The 23,867-nt window shown below is 35.2% G+C and overlaps 1 protein-coding gene across 1 annotated transcript in view; it reads right to left on the bottom strand.

Annotated features, from left to right (window-relative positions):
* The window catches only part of LOC132722212 (peroxisomal acyl-coenzyme A oxidase 1-like), a 29,757-nt gene extending 6,822 nt beyond the window's left edge, over positions 1–22,935 (bottom strand). Inside the window, exons 1-8 of the mRNA XM_060706661.1 lie at positions 22,793–22,935; positions 19,825–20,033; positions 18,500–18,662; positions 15,873–16,033; positions 10,064–10,171; positions 3,295–3,414; positions 2,837–2,952; positions 1,099–1,268 (exon numbers count right to left, since the gene is read on the bottom strand). Of these exons, the coding sequence (XP_060562644.1) occupies positions 1,099–1,268; positions 2,837–2,952; positions 3,295–3,414; positions 10,064–10,171; positions 15,873–16,033; positions 18,500–18,662; positions 19,825–19,939 (953 nt within the window). The 5' untranslated portion in view covers positions 19,940–20,033; positions 22,793–22,935. The remainder of the gene's footprint in view (positions 1–1,098; positions 1,269–2,836; positions 2,953–3,294; positions 3,415–10,063; positions 10,172–15,872; positions 16,034–18,499; positions 18,663–19,824; positions 20,034–22,792) is intronic.
* Positions 22,936–23,867: the final 932 nt, after the last annotated feature.

The following is a 23,867-nucleotide window of genomic DNA, read 5'->3' as shown; positions in this document are numbered from 1 at the left end:
TAGACTTTACTGATGTATTATAGTAAGTCCTCTAGAATATGCTTTATTTAGATCATAAGCCGAGTTGAAACAATGATCTTCAAGTCCATTTTAGATGCTGTCAATTGTTTTCAACAAAGTAGCCAGAAAGTTTATAATTGTGTCTAGGGGCCTTGGTCTTGTAGTTTAATCCTCTGATGTAACAATGACTTAGGGGCATTGGTCTTGTAAATCAATCCTCTGACGTGACATTGACCTAAGGGCCTTGGTCTTGTCGTTTAATCCTCTGATGTGACAATGACTTAGGGGCCTTGGTCTTGCATATAAATCCTTGTTGTAACATTGACCTTAATGCATTGGTCTTGTAAATCAATGCTCTGACGTGACATGGAACTAAGAGTCTTGGTCTTGTCGTTTAATCATTTGATGCAACATTGACCTAGGGCCCTTGGTCTTGTAGTTTAATCCTCTGATGTGACATTGACCTAGGGGCCTTGGCAATGTAGTTCAATCCTTGTGACATTAACCTAAATGCCCCGGATTTGTTAAACAATCCTCTGCTGCGACATTGACCTAGAGGCCTCGGTCTTGTAGTTAAATCCTTTGATCAGACATTGACCTAGGGGCCTTGGTCGTATAGTTTAATCCTCTGAAGTGACATTGACATAGGGCCCTGGGTCTTGTAGTGTAATCCTCTGATGTGACATTGTCCTAAAGGCCTTAGTCCTGTTAATCAATCCTCTGTAGTGACATTGACCTAGGACCCTTGATCTGGTAGTTCAATCCTCTGAAGTGACGTTCATTTGTTTTAAAATTTCATCATACATGCAGATGTTATCATAGATGAACACACATGAACATGTTATCATTTTATATTATCTCTACTCCCATTTTATGGCTATGGCATAAAACACACACATAAAAAACACATCAAATGTTAGTCAGTGGTTTGTATAAACATGCATCCTATGATATTATATACGTAATATACGATATAATATACGTAAGAACATTCTCTGAGCAAATGACCGGTATAGAATATTGTATATAGAAAGATTTTCTGTGGAAAATTCAGAGGAACTAAAACACTCAAAAAGGCTGGCTAAGCTAGATTCATACCCTGGTCTTATTTCTGTTTGTCTCCTCACAGCACTGTACCTGGTTGCTATAACACACGCTTGAGCTAGTCCCTTAGAGCATAAGCCCACGATAAATGCACGTACAAGTACCATGGTACCATATGCCAGTCTCGGGTTTTTTGAAGGTATATATGTACCATCTTTTTCCACCTGTACAAATATACATGTTTGATTTATATTGGTAAAAGAGAGGAAGCTTTATTATTATGATGAAACATTTTAAAAATATTTTTTTTTAATTAATTATTAAATTAAATTATTAATTGTTATTAATAAAATGGACTCCACTGAGGTTTAAAAGCCTAAATAGTAACATTTGAATTTCTTACATAAATGAGCTGTGGCACTTTAAACAGAAATATACGCAAAGATTGTCAAGAAATATACTTTAAAAAAAGTTGAAAATTGTATTTTTATGTTTTTCTTAGCCCGATTTGAGTGAAAAGCGTTTAAACGCTTTTCATTTTGAGTACTTTTTTTACAATTTGAATAATGATTCTGGAAAAACGAAGTGCGCGAATGATCTGAAATTTTGCACAAAGATTAGTGGTCTAACCTACATCGAATGGTACATTTATCTGGAAAAAATATTTTCAGTCTCATCATGTCAAAAAACCTCAGTGGAGTCCCTTTAAAGTGGAAAAACAGCTATATCAGACTGACTGTTATACTCCAATCTATTTGTTTATGTTTAACTATTACCACTTATCCTACTCAAATACTTTGTTATAGATCTAGATAACTCTGCTGTCTTTGTTCATTTAAACATAGAACGTTTTATATCTACAGTACTGCAGAAATTTTTGACAAAAATTATATTTGTGAATGCTAATGACTCATTTTTTGTTTCTATACAAATAAGCTTTGCAATAATGCAGAAGTGTCTAGTGTATTTGAGGTAATGTCAAATGAAAGACGATGTGCAGTTGTATATTTTTACTGAATCAAAGATGTTTAAAATTATACGTTTTTACAATAATACACATATAAAACCCATGACATAAGTTTAAAACGTTCTTTCTTACTTGCCCGACATCGAAAGGTGACAAAAAATGAAAAGCGAAATAATTCATATCAGCAAATACAAGCGCGTAAAATGGCTGCCAAGGAATAGTCAGTGTAGTGCATACTTTTAAAATCAAATTTCTACGTAGACAAAAGTCTATTTAGATCTGCGCAGTTCTTGAAATTGAAGAGGAAAATCTCGTAATACTGTGACATGACGGGTACGTTTTAGTCAATGTCGTATTGTTCCAGCAATCCGACATCATGTAACTTATTTATATATAGACAGAGCTGACACGATCGTAATGGTTTATCCTTATGTTATCCCAATGAAACGATATATAAACTGATCTTTACTGTATATATTTAAAGTCAAGGTCAAATTAAGGTCAATGTCAAGTTAAGTTTATTTATTGCAACGGCAGCGACAACCTGACTGTAGCTATACAAATATCTCACCTTGAGCACTTTGTGCTCTGGTTCAAGCTAGAAATTGAGCAAATTGAGAAATTGATACAAAAGCTGGACTGATCGAATATTCTGGTGGGAAAGTCTATAATCACATTGGGGTTTAGCTAAGATTAAGTGTCAATAAACACTTATGAAAACTACTGACTTTCATTTACCTGACTAATTACTAAATGATTTACGTACTGACTTTATCTATAGTTTACTTGAATGTTTTCTATTATTCTAATATAGTTTTATATTACCTTGGAATATCGTGCCAGTAAGTTAGCTCTAGGAATGCGAACATTGTCAAATCTCAGGAATCCATTGTCCATAGCATTATATCCAAGTTTGTTCCCAATGTCACCTACTGTCACTCCTAGTGTAGAACAGTAACTAGTCATTATAAATTACATACTAATACAACTTGTTCATTCAAATCAAAATCATTTAAAGCAGAAGAAATTACAATTTAATTTAATGTTTTTTATTAGGAATTTTCTATTTAGACAATTTTTGATATTAAAAATCGTGAACAACTCTGTTAAAATGATTCCTGTCTAGTTATATTAGTTAACTGACACTGAAAGAATTGAATACAGACCAGAATATTTTGATCGAGGATGATATTCTACAGTTCTACAGACTATGTTAAAATACATGAACGTTATTGTTACCCGCCTCTCCCCGCCCCCCCCCCCTCCCCACATACACACATTACCTGGCAAAGGTGTATGATCCTGTTCACTTCTGATCTGAACTATAAATGCATGTACACCATGACATTTGTCTTTCGTATAAAGCTGAGCCATCAAAACAACATGGTTACTACATTTTCCTACTGAAAAATGTAAACATTGAAAGAAATGACACAATCACTACAAAATGTTCTGCCATCTAACTTAATGTGTGTTTCAAAATGACTTTTAATAAACATTGTTTGAGGCGCATTGACCCCCAAATGCGCAATAATTTTCATTTTTTCAAATTCTTTCCAATTTAAGCTCACATTAGCACAAAGTTCTAAGAGATGAGTTTTTGTAATGGCAGTTTGTCAGCCATTGTCTGTCGTTCAGCCGAGTGGCCATACAATGTAGGAAGGGACGACGAGGAAAGTGTTCTAGGGTGCGTAAGCTATGGAACGCCTGGACTGTCTTATGTTAAGAATGAATGATATACCTGGTTAAATGTCTTTCTGTTGAGTCCGAGATACAAAATGCTGGGTGGAAATCCTAATGTGCTCAGTTATTGAAGTGCTATGTTGTGTGCTGACTGTATTTTATTCAGTCAAGTCAATGAATTGTCGGGTGCATAAGTCGTTATGTTCAGTTCTTAAAACAAACAGGCATGTAGTAACACAATTATGTTGAGTTAAAAAGATATGTTGTAGGGTGTTGCAGTTATTGTGTTCGGTTATAATAATATGCTGTTTGGTGCTCTTCTCATCATGTTCAACCATGAAAATAAACAGTTGAGTGGTACTATCATTTTGTTTGGCTTAGGCAGTGTATTTTTGGGTGATACTTTTATTATTTTCAGTTGCAATGATATGCTGTTGGGTGCTTTATTCCTTCTGTTCAGTCGTGAAATAGAACTGTTAAATGATACAATCATTATCTTAAATGGTACTATCATTATCTTGTGTGCTGATATCATCTTCTTCAGTCAAGCCAATGTATTGTTCGGTGCAAAGGTCGTTATGTTCAGTTGTTTTTTGGTACTATCATTATGTTCAGTTCAAATGATTTACTGTTCGGTGCAGAGGTCATTATGTTCAATAGTGGGTTCATTCGGATATTTTCGGGCAACAAGATGGGAGCGACTAATTTCCATAGGTCACGTCGAGGCTAATGACCACTAAATTGCCAAAACAATTTTCTTCCCTGTAAATATCATCGGGGGGCTTAAGAACGTTATTTTCATAAATTGGACTTTTAAATACCCAATCGGTATTTTATTTAGTTAATTCATGACTATGCTTTACTGTTACAGTCATAATAGGTACAGTATATAAAACTTAAAATATGGGTAAGGGTAGCCTGTTAAAGTCACACATGACCACCGTAAATAAAACTTAAAATGTATCTGTTTGGTAACCTATAAGAGTCACAAATGGACACAGCAAACGAAATTTAAAATATAAAACATCATATACAAGTAAGGGAACCCTATTTGAGTCACACATGGCCACAGTATATGGAGCATATAAGTAAGGGTAGCCTATTAAAGTCACATATGGCCACAGCATATGCAACTTAAAATATATGTGTTGGTAACCCATTTGAGTCACACATAACCACAATAAATGGAACATAATATTTAAGTAAGGTAAACCTATTTGAGTCACACATGGCCACAGTATATGGAACATTAAATATAAGTAAGGGTAGCGCAATAAAGTCACACATACCCCCATTATGAAGAACATTCTATATAAGTTAGGGAAACCTAATTGAGTCACACTAGGCCAAAATATATGGAACATTATGTTTAAGTAAGGGAAATCTATTTGAGTCACACATGACTAAAGTATATGGAACATTATATATAAGTAAGATAAGTAAGGGTAGCCTAATAAAATTAGACTCAAATACATTTCCCTGAGTTAAACAGTATGTCTAATATCTTGTGGCCATGTGTGACTCAAATAGGTTTCACTTACTTATATAGAATTTTCTTTATACTTTGGCCATGCTTGACTTTATTAGGCTACACTTACTTATATATAATGTTCCATTTACTGTGGTCATGTGTGTCTCAAATGGGGTTTCCATACTTATATTTAAACGTTCCATAAACTGTGGCCATGTGTGACTCAAATAGGTTTGCCTTACTTGTATATTATGTTTCATATTTTAAATTTCGTTTGATGTGTCCACTTAATTGTGAGTCTAAAAAGTTACCAACACATATATTTTAAGTTTTATTTACGATGGTCTTGTGTGACTTGAACAGGCTACCCTTACCCATATTTTAAGTTTTATATACTGTGCCCATTATGACTGTAACAGTATAGTATAGTCATAAATTAACTTGATAAAATACCCATTGGGTATTAAATATGCCATACGATCTGTCCAATTTATTGAAATAACGTTCTTAAGCTCCCGATGGTATTTACGGGGAAGCAAATTGTTTTGGCAATTTAGTGGTCATTAGCCTCGACGTGACCTATGAAAATTAGTTGCTCCCGCCCGCCATCTCGTTTGGACGCGAAGATATCCGAATGAACCCAACATAATTGTATGACCACTCAGCGCATTGTCAAATGACTTGTGCACCGAACAGTATATCATCTGAACTGAACATAATGGCGGTATCACACCACAGTTTGTGTTCACTACTGAACATAATGACTTCTGCACCGAACAGTATATCATCTGAACTGAACATAATGACGGTATCACACAACAGTTTGTGTTCACTACTGAACATAATGACTTCTGCACCAAACAGGATATCATCTGAACTGAACATAATGACGGTATCACACAACGGTTTGTGTTCACTACTGAACATAATGACTTCTGCACCGAACAGTATATCACCTGAACTGAACATAATGACGGTATCACACAACAGTTTGTGTTCACTACTGAACATAATGACCTTTGCACCAAACAGGATATAATCTGAACTGAACATAATGACGGTATCACACAACAGTTTGTGTTCACTACTGAACATAATGACTTCTGCACCAAACAGTATATCATCTGAACTGAACATAATGACCTCTGCACCGAACAGTATATCATCTGAACTGAACATAATGACCTCTGCACCGAACAGTATATCATCTGAACTGAACATAATGACGGTATCACACAACAGTTTGTGTTCACTACTGAACATAATGACATCTGCACCAAACAGTATATCATCTGAACTGAACATAATAACGGTATCACACAAAATTTTGTGTTCTCTACTGAACATAATGACATCTGCACCGAACAGTACATCATCTGAACTGAACATAATGACTTCTGCACCGAACAGTATATCATCTGAACTGAACATAATGACGGTATCACACAACAGTTTGTGTTCACTACTGAACATAATGACTTCTGCACCAAACAGTATATCATCTGAACTGAACATAATGACGGTATCACACAACAGTTTGTGTTCACTACTGAACATAATGACATCTGTACCGAACAGTACATCATCTGAACTGAACATAATGATTTCTGCACCGAACAGTATATCATCTGAACTGAACATAATGACGGTATCACACAACAGTTTGTGTTCACTACTGAACATAATGACTTCTGCACCAAACAGTATATCATCTGAACTGAACATAATAACGGATCACACAACATTTTGTGTTCTTTACTGAACATAATGACATCTGCACCGAACAGTACATCATCTGAACTGAACAGAATGACCTCTGCACCGAACAGTATATCATCTGAACTGAACATAATGATAGTACTATTCAACAGTTCTATTTCACGACTGAACAGAAGGAATTAAGCACCCAACAGCATGTCATTGCAACTGAAAATTATTAAAGTATCACCCAATAATACACTGCCGTAGCCAAACAAAATGATAGTACCACTCAACTGTTTATTTTCATGGTTGACCATGATGAGATGCTATTTTAACCGAACATTATAACTGTCACACCCTACAACATATCTTTTTAACTCAACATAATTGTGTTACCACATGCCTGTTTGTTTTAAGAACTGAACAGAACGACTAATGCACCCGACAATACATTGACTTGACTGAATAAAATGAAATCAGCACACAACATTACACTTCAATAACTGAGCGCATTTGTATTTCCACCCAATATATTGGGATTTTGACCCAGCATATTGTATCTCGGAGACAATAGAATGACATTTAACCGTGTATATCAGTCATTCTAAACACATAAGACAGTAAGATACTCAACTGTTTATTTTTTCATGTCCAGATGAGATGTTATTTTAACGAATTATAACTGTCACACCACTACAACATATCTTTTTAACTCAACATAATTGTGTTACCACATGCCTGTTTGTTTTAAGAACTGAAAGCAGAACGACTAATGCAGCCCGACAATACATAGACTTGACTGAATAAAATGAAATCAGCACACAACGATTACAACTTCAATAACTGAGCGCATTTGTATTTCCACCCAATATATTGGGATTTTGACCCAGCATATTGTATCTCGGAGACAATAGAATGACATTTAACCATGTATATCAGTCATTCTACACATAATACAGTCCAGGCGTTCCATAGTAAGCTCCTTCCATATTGTCTCAGTTTACTGTACATTGTATAACTTCTCATTGGCCGCCGTACATTGGACTACTTTTCGCTCAAAATTCATATGTTTGGCTAACACTCCGTAGAAATTGCACGAACGTAAATCAGCACTACTTTGTGCTGAAACCTATTAGGGCATGACTTGTGACATGTCCGGGGTCTGTACTTGACAGGGAAATCTGTTTTTAATATCTAAAAGGGCGCATGTACTACCAAACGATCTTCATGTAAGAACCTCGAAACCTGTGTATAGGCTCCTACGGGGTTAAACAATATTCGGAAAATTTCTCTTAAAAAAGAAACGTTAGCTCTGTATTTCTGGATTCAGTTGATTATGCGAAAAAATATTTTTGAACAACTGGCTGAACAGCTAGACCATAAGTGGCCTAAAGCTTAATTCGACCTATATTTTATGATGTTTCATCTGTGTACCATTCCAATAATTAATACAATAAATTGCCTTGTCAAAAGTATATAATTATCTTTAATTCTAACCATTATCTTTAAAAAAAATCCCTATTTTAGTAACAATGACATTGACCTTAAACCTAGGGGTCCAATTGCCATTCCAAGCTAGGTCTCTTCATAAACATTCTATATGACAAGTTTAATTACAATACATCATTCCTTCACTCTAGTTATTGTTCAGAAACCAATTTTCTATTTTTAATTACAGTGACCTTGACCTTTAACCTAGGGGGTCGAATAAATATCCCAAGCTAGATATGCTAAGTTTTATTACAACATCACATTCCTAACTTGAGTTATCGGCTTAAAACCATTTTACTATTTTAGTAACCTTCACCTAAAGGGTCCAAAAGCCACCCTAACCTCTACATAAGTTTGCTACATACCAAGTTTTATTTCAATATCTCATTAATAACTTTAGTTATTGTCCGGAAACCATTTTTCTATTTTAAGTATCAGAGACCTTGACCTTAACCCCAGGGGGTCCAAAAGCAATCCCAGCCTGGGTCTTCATATAAGCTTTCAATATAACAAGTTTAATTACAATATCTCATTTCTAACTCTATTTTTTGTCCGGGAATTTTACTAACAGTGACCATGACCTTGTCACTAGGGGATTCAAAAGAAGTCTCAACGGGGTTTTCCACATAAGATTACTTATTTAAGAAAGAAAGAAAAAAAGCAAGAACAACTTCGTATGCGTGTCTGTAGTCTTTTCTTGACATATAACTGATGCAGACCGATCACACAAATCAAACATATCAGTTGTGCTTCCGTGCGTTTGTGTTTGAAAGATCATTTAGTTGGGATAAATCGTGTTTCATTGTTTTCTATTTTGATAAATTGAGTTTTTTTATTGAAATCCCAGGAGTAGTTTGACTTGTGAAGGCCGGACAAGATTTTTCTATTTTCAGCTCTGGTGGCCATATGTGCAGTGAAGTGAAACATGCCGGTGATGTGCACAACTACAACTAGTACTAATCACTCCTGTAAAGTTTGGTTGAAATCCCACGAGTATTTTAACCTGTGAAGGCCGGACAACACTTTTCTATCTTTAGCTCTGGCGGCCATTTTGTGCAGCAAAGCGGAACGTGCCGGAACGTGCAGATGATTTTCACAACAAAGGATGGTACTGATCACTCCTGTAAAGTTTGATTGAAATCCCACCAGTAGTTTGACCTTTGAAGGCCGGAAAAGATTTTTCTAGTTTTGGCTCTGGCGGCCATTTGTACAGTGAAGCGAAACATGCCGGCGCTGTGCACAACACGAGTTGGTACTGATCACTCCTGTAAAGTTTGGTTGAAACCCCTAGAGTATTTTAACCTGTGAAGGCCGGACATGATTTTTCTATTTTTAGCTCTAGTGGCCATTTTGTGCAGCGAAGCGGAACGTGCAGATGATTTGCACAACTAGGGATGGTACTGATCACTCCTGTAAAGTTTGAAATCCCACCAGTAGTTTGAACTTTGAAGGCTGGACAAGCTTATTGCGGACGGGCGGACAACCGGCGGACGGACGGACAGACAGACAGACAGACGGCAAAGGCAAAAACAATTTGTCTCCAAAACATTTTGGGAGACATAATTAGGTTCTTCACTTATTACCAGTTTGGTAATTTGTATATTTTTTAATTATATTTGTACCAAATACGACGGAGAATCATTCCTGTATTGTTTTATCACTATTGATGCAGGAGTTCAGGAGGGGAAAAAACAACGGCAACTTACACGATCCCGGCCAGTATTTTGTTGATGAGATGGTTGGACTGTTAATAATGAACTCTTCAGTTTTATCATCATATGTGGCCGTTGTCTCCAAACCACGTATAAACGTTCCTGTACGTTAAAAATGAAATATAAATACAGAGACTGTCCCAATGACAAACAACGTATAAACGTTCCTGTACGTTCAAAATATAAATACAGAGACTGTCCCAATAACAAACCTCGTATAAACGTTCCTGTACGTTCAAATGAAATATAAATACAGAGACTGTCCCAATGACAAACCACGTATCAACGTTCCTGTACGTTAAAAATAAAATATAAATACAGAGACTGTCCCAATAACAAACAACGTATAAACGTTCCTGTACGTTAAAAATAAAATATAAATACAGAGACTGTCCCAATGACAAACCACGTATCAACGTTCCTGTACGTTAAAAATAAAATTTAAATACAGAGACTGTCCCAATAACAAACCACGTATAAACGTTCCTGTACGTTTAAAATGAATTATAAATAAAGAGACGGTCCCAATGACAAACCACGTATAAACGTTTCTGTTAGTTCAAAACGAAATATAAATACAGACTGTCCCAATGACAAACCACGTATAAACGTTCCTGTACGTTAAAAATAAAATATAAATACAGAGACTGTCCCAATAACAAACCACGTATAAACGTTCCTGTTCGTTCAAAATGAAATATAAATACAGAGACTGTCCCAATGACAAACCACGTATAAACGTTCCTGTACGTTCAAAATGAAATATAAATACAGAGACTGTCCCAATGACAAACCACGTATAAACGTTCCTGTACGTTCAAAATGAAATATAAATACAGAGACTGTCCCAATGACAAACCACGTATAAACGTACATGTACGTTAAAAATAAAATATAAATACAGAGACTGTCCCAATAACAAACCACGTATAAACGTTCCTGTACGTTCAAAATGAAATATAAAGACAGAGACTGTCCCAATAACAAACCTCGTATAAACGTTCCTGTACGTTAAAAATGAAACATAAATATAGAGACTGTTCCAATGACAAAACACGTATAAACGTTCCTGTACGTTCAAAATGAAATATAAATACAGAGACTGTCCCAATGACAAAATAAATCAGAGCTAAAGATAAATTCGAAATATGAATGAAAAGATCAATTGAATTTTTCATAAATATATTCACGAGAGTGTATTTTACTGTCTAGTCTGATCAAGGCTTCAAAATCAACGTCTTATATAAAAGATGTAGTATTTAGTATCAATACATATTTATTCCTAAAATAGTCATATATCAGTACACATAACATAAAATATACATATAGTGCTGTTTTACATAAACGAACATTAATGAATTATAATATTAATATAATAAATTTTATAATTTTTAAACATACTAGTAGTTTTTGTTTTGTTACAATAAGCATTGCTTCATAAAGTAATCAATAACCTTAATATTGAGTAATGAGTAAAAATTGTAAACAATAATGCATTTTATTAACATAGTATAATTATAGCAAATAATGAATTTTTATGCGACATTATGGCTATGTAAGGTTAATGGTATGTGAACAACTGAAAGTTAAAATAAATCTTCATTTTGCCATAATTCCTTTCAATATTAAAATTTATTTCGCATGAATGATAAATAACTAACTTGGCCAAAGGAAATTGGTAATTAATACAGTATGGCGCCGTTATAGTTAAAAGGTCTGTTTTCAGTTTGCAACTATTTGAAACAAAACTGGTCAAATAAGAAAAAAGATACATAAAACAGTCAAATGTAATGGTACATTTCTATGATACGAGCATCTAAATGCATGAAATGCATGAAACAACTCTGACACGGACGCTTTGCCTACTGCGCTATCAAAGCACATGAAAATATGAGGTTTTACATTGTGGGTAGCAGAGTTAATAGTTTTTTATGTAAACGTAGGCTCAAGTTATTCTCCTGTGACAGTAATCCGGCAAAAATGCCTCAGGTTAATATCTGAAAAGTGTGAAATATATCTCCAATATTTAATGCATATAAATTTGAAACGTTCATGTTTTTCAAAATAACAATAATTCTGTTATATTCATAGAATGAAAAAGCGAAAATAGCTTTAAACTCAAAATTTTCCAAGAAGTTATATATTATCCTTATAAAATTTCATAGCGTACTTAAAAAGATGTAAACCGATAACCCGCTTGGTTTGCGTTACTAGTGTTGTATATAAACCAATTCAAGACATATCCGTGATATGTAAGCCTCCTGGCAATGGCATGCCTTTAATAAATGGGCGGACAAATCTTTCTCCCTTTCTCGTAAGAGAAGGGGAATCTTGTGATGCGTGTATGTGGTCGCACGGTCACTTTCTTTCAAACCTGTCCTCGATGCATGTATGTGGTCGCATGGTCAAAAATCTCTAATATAATGATAACATTAACAAAGGCGTTTTGGTCCTGATTCTAAAATCCTAAATAGGAGGAAAATATGAATTGAGAAATAAAATCTTGCTTACAAGAAGCTTAAAAAGACTAAATAAAGAAGTTTTTAACACTTCTTCCAAAGTTTTTATGAACCCTGTAATACGCTATTTGCAATGTAGGGAGGTCACTCTAACCGACTCTATTTGTAGCGTAAAAGTAACCTCCCTTTGGATCCCTTACACTTACTTTGGTAGCACACCACAGTAATGTAAGCCACAGCTTCGAATGGCCAGGGAGGATTTCTTGGATATAGTGAATATTCTGGATTTAAATGACTGGTTGTCTTTAAAATGCATTTTCAGCATAAAATTTGTTTTTGTGACATCTAATATGATCACTGACAAATTCGAAAACATGGCCAGAAATCACATGCTGTTGATTATGAATGTCAAGGCCGCCATTTTTTGTAAACATTGCTTTTATACAGCATGCACGGTAAAAAGAAGTCATTTTACAGGGGGGGGGGGGGGGGGGGGTACAAACTTTTAGCAGTAGCAAAAAATCTACAAGGTTGAGGACTAGTTTCTTTGTGATATTTTGCATGTATAGGGAGTTGCTAAAGCAGAGACGGTGTTCCTTTAGCCTGTATATTTGCAGATATTTTTTGCCAGAGGATCGAAATGTGTTGTTTTGGGTCTCGGGCCACTGTAGATTTTGGGCTTCAACGGAATGAATTGCAAATTTTTTGACTGCCTGCCTATTGCAGATGGGATAATTTCTTTGTAGATTTGCAATCTTATGTCATATATGTTCTCAACAAAATGTGTTTTCTTTTTCCAGGTTGTGTAGTTTGGTATCAGAATTATTAGACGTATTGCTTGTAGGACATTGACGGCAGGAACTTTAAATTAACTGTGGAGTGCTACCTTTGGCATTCGGAACTGCCTCGGCTATTATCTATAATAACCTCGGAAACAATACGGATTGAAAGTAGTTCTACCACGTGGTTTACAGATGTAAACAGAAACAGAGATAATGTAAAACGAATGTATATATTTGACATCTAATGTCTGTTCCGGTACTCTTATGCTTGAAAATATGTCTGACAACAATTTGTAATTTAAATATGCCCACTGTTCAATTTTAAACAAATTCGACTAAATGTCAACAGGTTTTTTTTTGTACTTTCGGTTTCTACAGCCATATTAGTAAATATATAAATAATGTATTGTTTGCTTTTGTACATATGAATTCACTTATTTTAGGTGGACTTTTACTACATATAATGGAAATAAACTTAACAACTCCCAGGATTAAATTACTATTTGTTTACATGTTTAGTTTCTTAGCGTAGGTTAGACCGGAATACCGCATCCGTTCTGTGTATTCATACTATTGTGTTCGAGGTCCTTATCCGCAGACTGACGGAAAGGGCCGAGTAGTTGCGATTGTTACTTTTGATCCCTTATACTTGAGCGTATTTAGATAAAACCCATTGGTCACTTTTCTTAGAAAATGTACTCCATGCATGTATGTGGTAGCATGGTTGAAAATCTCTAATTAATGTTTTCAAAAGTGTTTTGCTACGGAACTGGTATAAAATGTAAATATTCTTTAAACAACCTGTTAAACCGTGATAAGGATACTGCTAAATAGGAGAGATACAAACTTTAACACAACATTGTTACTTTCATTTACAACAATTAGAAATTCTTACTCATAATTAAGAAAAATAAACCTAATAACAACTTTGAAACACTTAACAAGGATCTAGGAGAAATAAAAAATATTACTAGTTGAGATTAGCTTAAAAAAGCCTATATAAAAACCTAATTTGAACTTTGTACCTACTAATTAGGTTTATATATAACCAAAAAATAAAAGATTTTTTTTTTATCTAAAACTTCTTATTAGGACATGCAAAGTCCTAATTAGTTTTTATTTATTAAAACGTCACACCAACACATCCACGGTCATAAATCGACTTTCAAGCTTTACTGGTGGTTAATGACCCTCAACGCACGGACGGGAACCTAAGTAGAACCAACGATTTTCCATAAGCTAGCTGGAGAGTTTCTCCACATGAAAGAATCCTAAGTCCCTGGTGGGATTCCAACTCACAGCGGTGAGGGGCAAGTAGATGAACACTAATCCAGTTATAAATTCGCAAAAGTACGCAAAGCAATACACTTGTAAGATGAGTATTATATACACCTAACATGTACCGCAGTTGCTTACTATACTTTAATCAATGTTTTTTACATTTTTATTGCAAACAAAAAGGACATTAAAAATGTTAAGATCTATGATGGAAAATTTGAACTATCACAGATATTTATGTTGATTGTATTAAGTATCATGTGTGATAACAAACCAAAAACGAATTATGATATAATTATAAAATGTTCTACAACAAAATACTGATAATTCATCATATTAAATCATGTAGAACTAGATTAACTTTTTTAATTAGAAATATTTTTTAAGAATGTTCAAATGATACGTTTCTATTGCTTTTATCAATATTGAAATATATCTTGAAAATGTGCCCATTGTAGACCAATCCACTTTAAAAATAACAACATTTTTTATCTTGTGTCGGCAGATGGATAAGATCCTTTATCACGGAGCAACTAAATATATACAAACATTTATACAATGTTAATTGTAATTTAATACCACTCGCTAACTTTATTTTATCATAAGTAAATACATCTTGCGACATGTAACGGCAGAAGATTTTGCGACATTTAGCGGCGTTTTCGGCAAGTGCGACATTTAGCGGCGTTTTCGGCAAGTGCGACATTTAGCGGCGTTGCGGCATATAACGGCGGGCACCACATACAGAATGAGTTTTTCAGGCGTAAGAAGACAGTTTAAATTTGCTAGTGAACTGTCTTCTTCACGTCTGCAAAAAGACACTTAGAAGAAAGTGCGAGTGACTGTATCTGACTTATACGACGATTAAGTATAAAGAACTTTTAATTAAAATAACAAAGTTTTAACAAATTTAGTAAACATCAGTAATTAGACCTTATGAGCCTAAGTCATTGAAAGGCCAATGTCATATTTAAATTATTTGACAGTGTTCGTTTGCATGAATCAATCCACAGATATAAATAATAAAGTTTAACTAAATTCACCAATTTGATCTTCATTATCATACAGGTCATGGTCATATTGAATTATTCAAAATGAGGGTTTTGTCATCAGTCTTTTTCCCTCCAAGTGAGAATCAAAGCAATGAACTAATAACAAAGTTATGTTCTATCACAGTTACGAAATTCTGCCATTGAAGTCATTTTAATGCCCATAGTAAATATATAATAGCTTATTATCAAATCGGTAAAGATATCTTAATATAAAAAAATTATAACATCTTACCGTGACCCAATTCAGTTTGTGCATATGTCCCTATGATCTTGTATTGCTTAGCTCTTTCCAGGTATTTGGCTTTTTGTTCATCCGTTCCTTGTTTTTCAATAGTTGGAATAAACATGTCTTCATGGACACCTAAAGGGTTAGCCTCAGTTCCTCCTGTTGCTCTGTACATACAAAAATAATTTCTAGAAAGTGGTCCATTGCAACAATGTTAAATGTATGTTTTTATAGAATCTGGCGCCATTTTCATAAATACTTAATTTATAGAACCTTGGCCCCCTATTCATAAGTATAAAATCCTAGCCTTGTATTCACATAAAACATATTAAGATATACAGTGTCATGTTTCAGTGTTTACAAATAAGTAATTTAAGGAAAGGAGGACCAGTGCATAGGGGTAAAACGCTGTGATCTTATACAACCTGATTCTACCCAAGTCTTAACTCATCAAAATCTCTGTATATTTTATTCTTCTAAAAACGTGGTCTGGAGCATTACAAATGTATGCAATGTCATCTTCTATATTAAGCAATGTTCGGTATTTCAGTAAAGATTAGGATCTACATTATCTTTGTCTTATATTCACGGAAGATCAGAATTATCAGTATCGTGGACGTAATCTACCCTGTGTACACAAATTAGTGAAAAAGATCAAGATATACAGTAGCCAGAACCAAATCATAGGTGGCTCAGTGTTTCGAATTATAAATCAAGATAAGGATCTGTAGTTTGTTCACAAATAAGGATCCATAGTATCCTGACCTTGAGTTCACAATTATACAATAAAAACAGCTCAGTACAGTACAGTTCAGTACAGCTCAGTACAGTACAGTACAGCACAGTACAGCTCAGTACAGTACAGTTTAGTACAGTACAGTACAGCTCAGTACAGCACAGTTTAATACAGTACAGCACAGCACATTACAGTACAGTACAGCACAGCTATGCACACAACTCAGTACAGTACAGCTCAGTTCAGTAACAGTACAGTACAGCTCAGTACAGTACAGCACAGTTCAGCACAGTATTGTACTGTACAGTATAGCACAAAGCAACACAGCTCAGTACAGCACAGCACAGTACTGTTCAGCACCGTACAGTGCAACACAGTACAGTATAGTACAATACAGCTCAGTATAGTACAAAACAGTACAGTACAGTACAGCACAGCACAGCACAGTACAGTACAGTACAGCTCAGTACAGCACAGCACACTACAGCACAGCACAACACAGCACGGCACAGAACAGTATAATTAAAAATCGCACCCTCGAACTTGAACCCACTTCGCACGGGACAGGAACTGTTACACGAAGGATGGAGTTGGACCCCAAAGTGCGTTAGACTCCAAAGTGCGGTGTTACTGGGCTAAGTGATTTGTATCATTTTATACCATAATAAATAGAGGATATTCAAGTTTTTTCTATAAATACATCATTTATTTTCATCGAGTGGTATGAAAATAAATATTTCATGAGTGGCGGTAGCCACGAGTGAAATATGGTAATTTTCATGCCACAAGATGAAAATAAATCATGTATTTAAAGAAAAAACTTGAATTTTCTGTTTATTATATACAATTTTCTCTTTTTTTTGCGATAAAATTTGAAAGACTTTCCCTTATATTTTGTGTACTGGCAGAATTTAAAAGAAAGTAGTCCGGCAAGACACCAGTGAAAATACGGAAAATATGTTTCACTGCAGTGAAAAATAAATTTTTACAGTGAAAATACGGAAAATGAAAATACGCATTTCATTTCATTAATATTTCTCTATATTTCATTTATAAGTATATAATAAACAAGTATATAACCAGGATAACCTTCACATCTAAATGTATGATCTTTTATATATGAAAAAAAACCGCGGTTGGTCCTCGCTACCGATCTCTTCAACAAATTTGCACTGGTCCTACGGGTTCGAGCCTATATATTTTTGTTATCAATTACAGCAAAAATAGAGTTTCCACAGCTAGGATTATATAGGGGGAATGTCCATCAAACATTGATAGAAGAATTGAGTTTTTACCGTAAAAATGACAACGTACATAACGTTTTACTTTTGTACATCTGGAGAAGTATTTTAAAGCAAATAATGTTCATTCAGTTTAAATTAGACTGATTCTGTAGATATGGAAGAAAAATGCATTTTTTCAGTCTACAAAATCTGCGTAAACAAAACCTCAAATAGAATAAAAAAGGCACAAGAATCACAGGTAAGAACAAAGATCTCTTCAGCTGAATACAATCAAAACCAACATTTTATTTTATTTTTTTATTGGGTTTTACGTCACATCGACACAGTGAGGGGCAAGTGGTTTGAAGTCAACGACCTTAACCACTCGACCACGGACGCCCCCCAACATTATGTAACCAAATATTTGTGCAAATGATGACTGAAAAAATATTTGATGTAGAGCATTGACTTACAGGATAAAATACGTTTTGAATATACAACCAATTTAAAAAGTCTCCCGTTTAAAGGACATCTTATTTATACTTAACAATTTTGTTCGCTCTTAAAATTAAACCCATCTCTTTTTTTTAAATTTTCTTTGGATCCGAGTTCAAAACAAACGGAGTTTGACTGTTTTCTGGTCCCTGTTCACATTTAAATTACAAGGTACTTACTCAGTAAAGTAGAACTGCTCCCGATAGTCAGTTAGTTCCAGATCACGTTTAAGTTTCATTATGTATACATGGGTTTTGATACCAATGTCATATAGTTCGTTTCGATCTCGGTTGCACCATGGCTTAAATGAATGTAAGTACTTGTCTCCCAACGCGATCTTGTCTGATAAAAAAAGAAATTAACTTACAATTGACAATGTTTGCTTTACAGCGCAAAGAGGATTCTTTGTTTAACTTAAGTGATCATCTTTATTTTGGAAACAATTTTGTATTATCTAAATTTTCACAGTAACTTCATATTTCTACGAGAGCAAAGGTGAAAAAAATCCCCCTGGGCAGTGCACTGGCAATTCCCTCTTGTGCAATGAATACCGGAATACATTAGACATATTGACAAAACATATATTACTAAGTTACTTCCCTTATTACTTACAAATCGAAATCTATGTCACATTACCGAAAGTATTAACTAGTACACGCGATCAATACTATGATGATGTAATATACTATAAATATATTGTTTTATTAGATAATTATCATTTTTGTGTTCTATATTTTGAACAAACTAGTTAAAGGTAGTGTTCAGTTTCAATTGATTGCATTATGGAAACGGCCGAAAAGTTGCGATGGATTCGCCACTGCGAGATAAGCATACGCATGGAAATTAATCAGGATAAACGTTTAAAAAAATGCCATATTCCGTTATACCCCGTATAGAGCAGTTGATATTAAAACTATATATAATGACGTTGCTTAATAAATTTTGCTGACTGGCTTACTACAAAATACATGGTAATATTTCAAAGCTGCCTCCCATTATAACAGTGTGAGTATATGTATATAAATATTTTTAGCAATCAGATTAAAATCGGCTTAAAACAATTTTGCGCTTTTTCACTAAACATTAGTATTACATCTAAACTTTCGTAAAAATGATAAATTCGGAGACAGGATATTCCATCAAGATTTGTTCGTTTGTTACACCGATTTCAACACAATTTTTGTCATACTACATGTACTAGTAATTTGGCAGGCGGTCCACTTAACTGCCTTTCCTGGCTAAGTAACCAGTAATTTCCAATTTCTCCGCAAGTGACCTTCCACTATTGACAGATGATTCAGCAATGTGAGACAAAAGACCATGAGTCTCAATGTCCGAGATCAATTGTCATGAAGAACATTTCACATCATCCGAGAATCTAACCAGATTACCCTCCATATGAAATCCGATGTTCTCCTTCCTACTGAGGTAAGCATTCGGATACAATCTCCCAAAGGCAATGACAACATAGTAATGTATAAAACAGGCAGAATGTGTGACTTACGCAAATAACGTCTACGTTCCATCATTTCTCTACCATGATACAGCAACTCTGTAAGTGTTTCTGTATTAAAGGTGGCAGACATACGTTCCTTCTGTAAATCTTTGTTCATGGCCATTGTTTAGTGTTTTTGTTTAAACTTCAAATACTAGAAATCCTTCAAACTTGTCCCAATAAAACGTAAGTGGTGTAACAATGTCAAGAAATTGTATCTGAAATAGAAAACGGTTCTTTTTAAATATCATTTCATAATTAACAAGTGATAGGAAATTCTCACAAAACCAGACATTCTGCCAAAATGAGATAAAGAAAAGAAAGTGTCAAATCCATGACAGTTGATGGCAATCATTTTGTGAAAGTTTAGTTGAAATCACTTATCGACAAATGTAGAATTGCCCGGAGTAGAGATTGTTTATAACTACCCTGCCTGCAAACCAACATTCACCAATTTTCCGTCCGACTGTCCGCCTGTCCATTAACATTCACCAATTTTCCGCCTAACTGTCCGCCTGTCCATCGACGTTCACCAATTTCCCACCTGTCCATCAATTTTCCGCCTAACTGTCCACCTGTCCACCGACATTCACCAATTTTCCGCCTGATTGTCCGCCTGTCCACAAATTTTCCGCCTTACAGTCCGCCTGTCCAGCAGTCTTCCGCCAGACTGTCCGCCTGTCCATCAATTTCCAGCCTAACTGTCCGCCTGTCCACCGACGTTCACCAATTTCCGCCTGACCGTCCGCATGTCCAACAATGTTCCGCCTAACTGTCCGCCTGTCCACCGACGTTCACCAATTTTTTCCGTCTAACTGTATGCCTGTCCAACAATTTCCCGCCTAACTGTCCGCCTGTCCACCGACGTTCACGAATTTTCCGCCTGACCGTCCGCATGTCCAACAATTTTCCGCCTAACTGTCCGCCTGTCCACCGACGTTAACCAATTTTTCCGCCTAAATGTATGCCTGTCTACCGACGTTCACCAAATTTTCCGCCTACCTGTCCGCCTGTCCATCAATTTTCCGCTTGTCCACCGACGTTCACCAATTCCGGCCTGATCGTCCGCATGTTCAACAATTTTCCGCCTTACTGTCCGCCTGTCCATTAACGTTCACCATTTTTCCGCCTTACTGTCCGCCTGTCCACCGACGTTCACCAATTTTCCGCCTAACTGTCCGCCTGTCCATCAATTTTCCGCCTAACTGTCCGCCTGTCCACTAACATTCACCAATTTCCCGCCTGACTGTCCGCCTGTCCATCAATTTTCCGCCTAACTGTCCGCCTGTCCACTTACATTTACCATTTTCTCGCCTGACTGTCCGCCTATCCATCAATTTCCCGCCTAACTGTCCGCCTGTCCACTAACATTCACCAATTTCCCGCCTGACTGTCCGCCTGTCCACCAATTTTTCTCCTGACTGTCCACCAATTTTCCGCCTGACTATCCGTCTGTCCAGCGGTGTTAGTCCGAAAGCCATAAAATAAGAATATATACATGTATTAGTCAGTCCACTTTATTTTATATGTAATTTTGTTGTTGTTGTTGTTGTTGTTGTTGTTGTTCGGATCACATAAATTTGATGTGCAAACAAGTCGATTATATCTGGGACAGAAAGTTACACATTATTATTCTCAGATTATATCTAGAATTTTTCAAGAAATTGTTTATATTTGGTGAATACCGAGCTAAAAATGACAGCGGGAAGAAAATCCGGGGGTCTTTTTGTACATGTAATTCCGCGGGTACCAAAAGTATTTCGGGTACAATAATACAATTCCCGGGTGTTTCAGGGTATACCAAGGATACTTAGGAACTCGGTAACGGGCTCATATTTCCCAATCGGAACGTCCTCGACTATTATCTATAATAACCTTGGAGTAAATACGGAGTGAAAGTAGTTCTCTTGGTTAGAAACAGGGAATGTAATATTCAATAATGTAAAACGAATGAAAGGAAAATAAAGTCTGTCTCGGTACTATTATGATTGAAAATATGTCTGACAACCACTTTTAGTTTAAATATGCCCACTGATGTATAATTTTAAACAAATCCGACTTGGCATTTCGTACTTTCGGTTTCTACAACCATACACATGTGTAATAAATATAGAAATAATGTATTGTTTGTCATATTGAATCTATGAATTCACTTATTTAAGGTGGACTTTTACTTGATATATTGGAAATAAACTGGTCAACAACCCCCAGCATTACATTACTACTTGTGTACATGTTTAGTTTCTTAGCGTAGGTTATAGTTTAGACCGAAATACCGTATCCGAGCCGAAAAATATGTACAATATTATATCAATATAACAAGATTTGCTACTTAAAGCTGCACGCCTCCAGATGAGTCAAAATATTTCGAGAAATTCAATCTTTAGAATGTATTACGATCTGAAGAAAAATAAGAGGTATTTATGTATATTTTGACCTTTTTTGGTAATTTACCTGGATTGTAAGTGCCGTTTGCAATGTGTAAATTACTTTCTTTCTTTTACTTTTAAATACATTTTCAAAATTTCATAAAAATTAGGATAAATCTGAAGCGTGCTGCTTTAAAAAGTGGCCAAATCTAACGGTATAATAAACATGACAATTTTTCTTTTTACAATATACATGAAGCGAAATTTTGACCCACTTTTTAAACTAGCAGATTACATTAAATTGAGAGTTTATATTTAAACACCACCCACTCCGGTAATATGAAAAGGTAAAGCCGGTATGTGCCGCAAAATACGGTCCTGTTCCCGAGTTCCTATGGAGGATACACGGGGGATGGATCTGTCAAACCCGCTTTAACCATTTTATAAATTTAGTGCTGCCCCAGAAAGAACTTTAGTGGGCTAAACTTGCAGAAGAACGTTATTATTCCTTTACAAAAATAGAAATCTATAATTATTCATTTCAATAATATTAAGATTTAATATCAAGTACATCTCATATTTCATATAAAAACATGCGCGTGTTTTACCTGTCCTGAAACACACTCAAATCCATTTGATTTTTCTAGGACTGTCAAGCAACCGTTCTATTAATTAACCTCGATAATAGATATAGGTTAAACACCACTAAATATGTGTTAAATATACCCTCCTTGAAAAAAGAATCATCAAAATATTACTTAATTACAGTTATTAAATATGCATAGAAGTAAACTTTTCCAATTTCCATGAGATAACTGTGACCCAAGTACATGTTAGTGTTTATCTGTGCTGTTCTACAGAGAACTTAGACGGCAGAGATAGCGACAGGAGAATAGCTACGGATGAACCCACTCCGGACAAAAGCCCTCCCGTACAAAAATGACAAGTGAAAATGACGGGGCGGACAAAAGCGGATGAATACTAACATACTTAGTGTCTTATTTGGCTTCATAATATTCACTTAATCAATTACGTCACAACTATTTTATGAACGCGGTTCTATGAAGTACTATGTATATGTTAGTGTTCATCCGTGCTGTTCTACAGAAATTAGAAACTTCGACGGGAGCGATAGCGACAGGAGAATGTTTCTAATTTCTGTAGAACAGCTAAGGATGAACACTAACATATTTAGTGTCAAGCTTTATTTGGCCCTTGATTACGTCACTACGCGGTACTATGAAGCACTATGAAAAATAGAAGGCGACTATGAACGGATTTCAATATAGTATCGACTTTTTTTCTTCTATGAAAATTAACACACATAATTTTTAAGAAATACAGCGTTTTCATCGGATGACAAATAAAGCTGGACACTAACGCAATTAATTGAATTCGATATAGTATCGACTTTTGTTCTTCTATGATACGTATATTTAAGTGTTCATCCGAACTGTTCTACAGAAATTAGAAACTTCGACGGGAGCGATAGCGACAGGAGAGAGAATGTTTCTAATTTCTGTAGAACAGCTTAGGATGAATACTTACATACTTAGTGTCAAGCTTTATTTAGCTTCATTATTAATTACTTTATTACGTCACTTTGCGGTTTTATGAAGTACTATGAACAAGAAATATCTTTAAAAAAGATAATCGGCGTAAATTCAGTGCAAAATGTCTCAT

This window comes from Ruditapes philippinarum, unplaced genomic scaffold, assembly GCF_026571515.1.
Source record: "Ruditapes philippinarum isolate M1 unplaced genomic scaffold, ASM2657151v2 ctg10633_1_1_1_1, whole genome shotgun sequence".
Taxonomy (NCBI): domain Eukaryota; kingdom Metazoa; phylum Mollusca; class Bivalvia; order Venerida; family Veneridae; genus Ruditapes; species Ruditapes philippinarum.
This window is presented reverse-complemented; position numbering and strand designations above follow the sequence as displayed.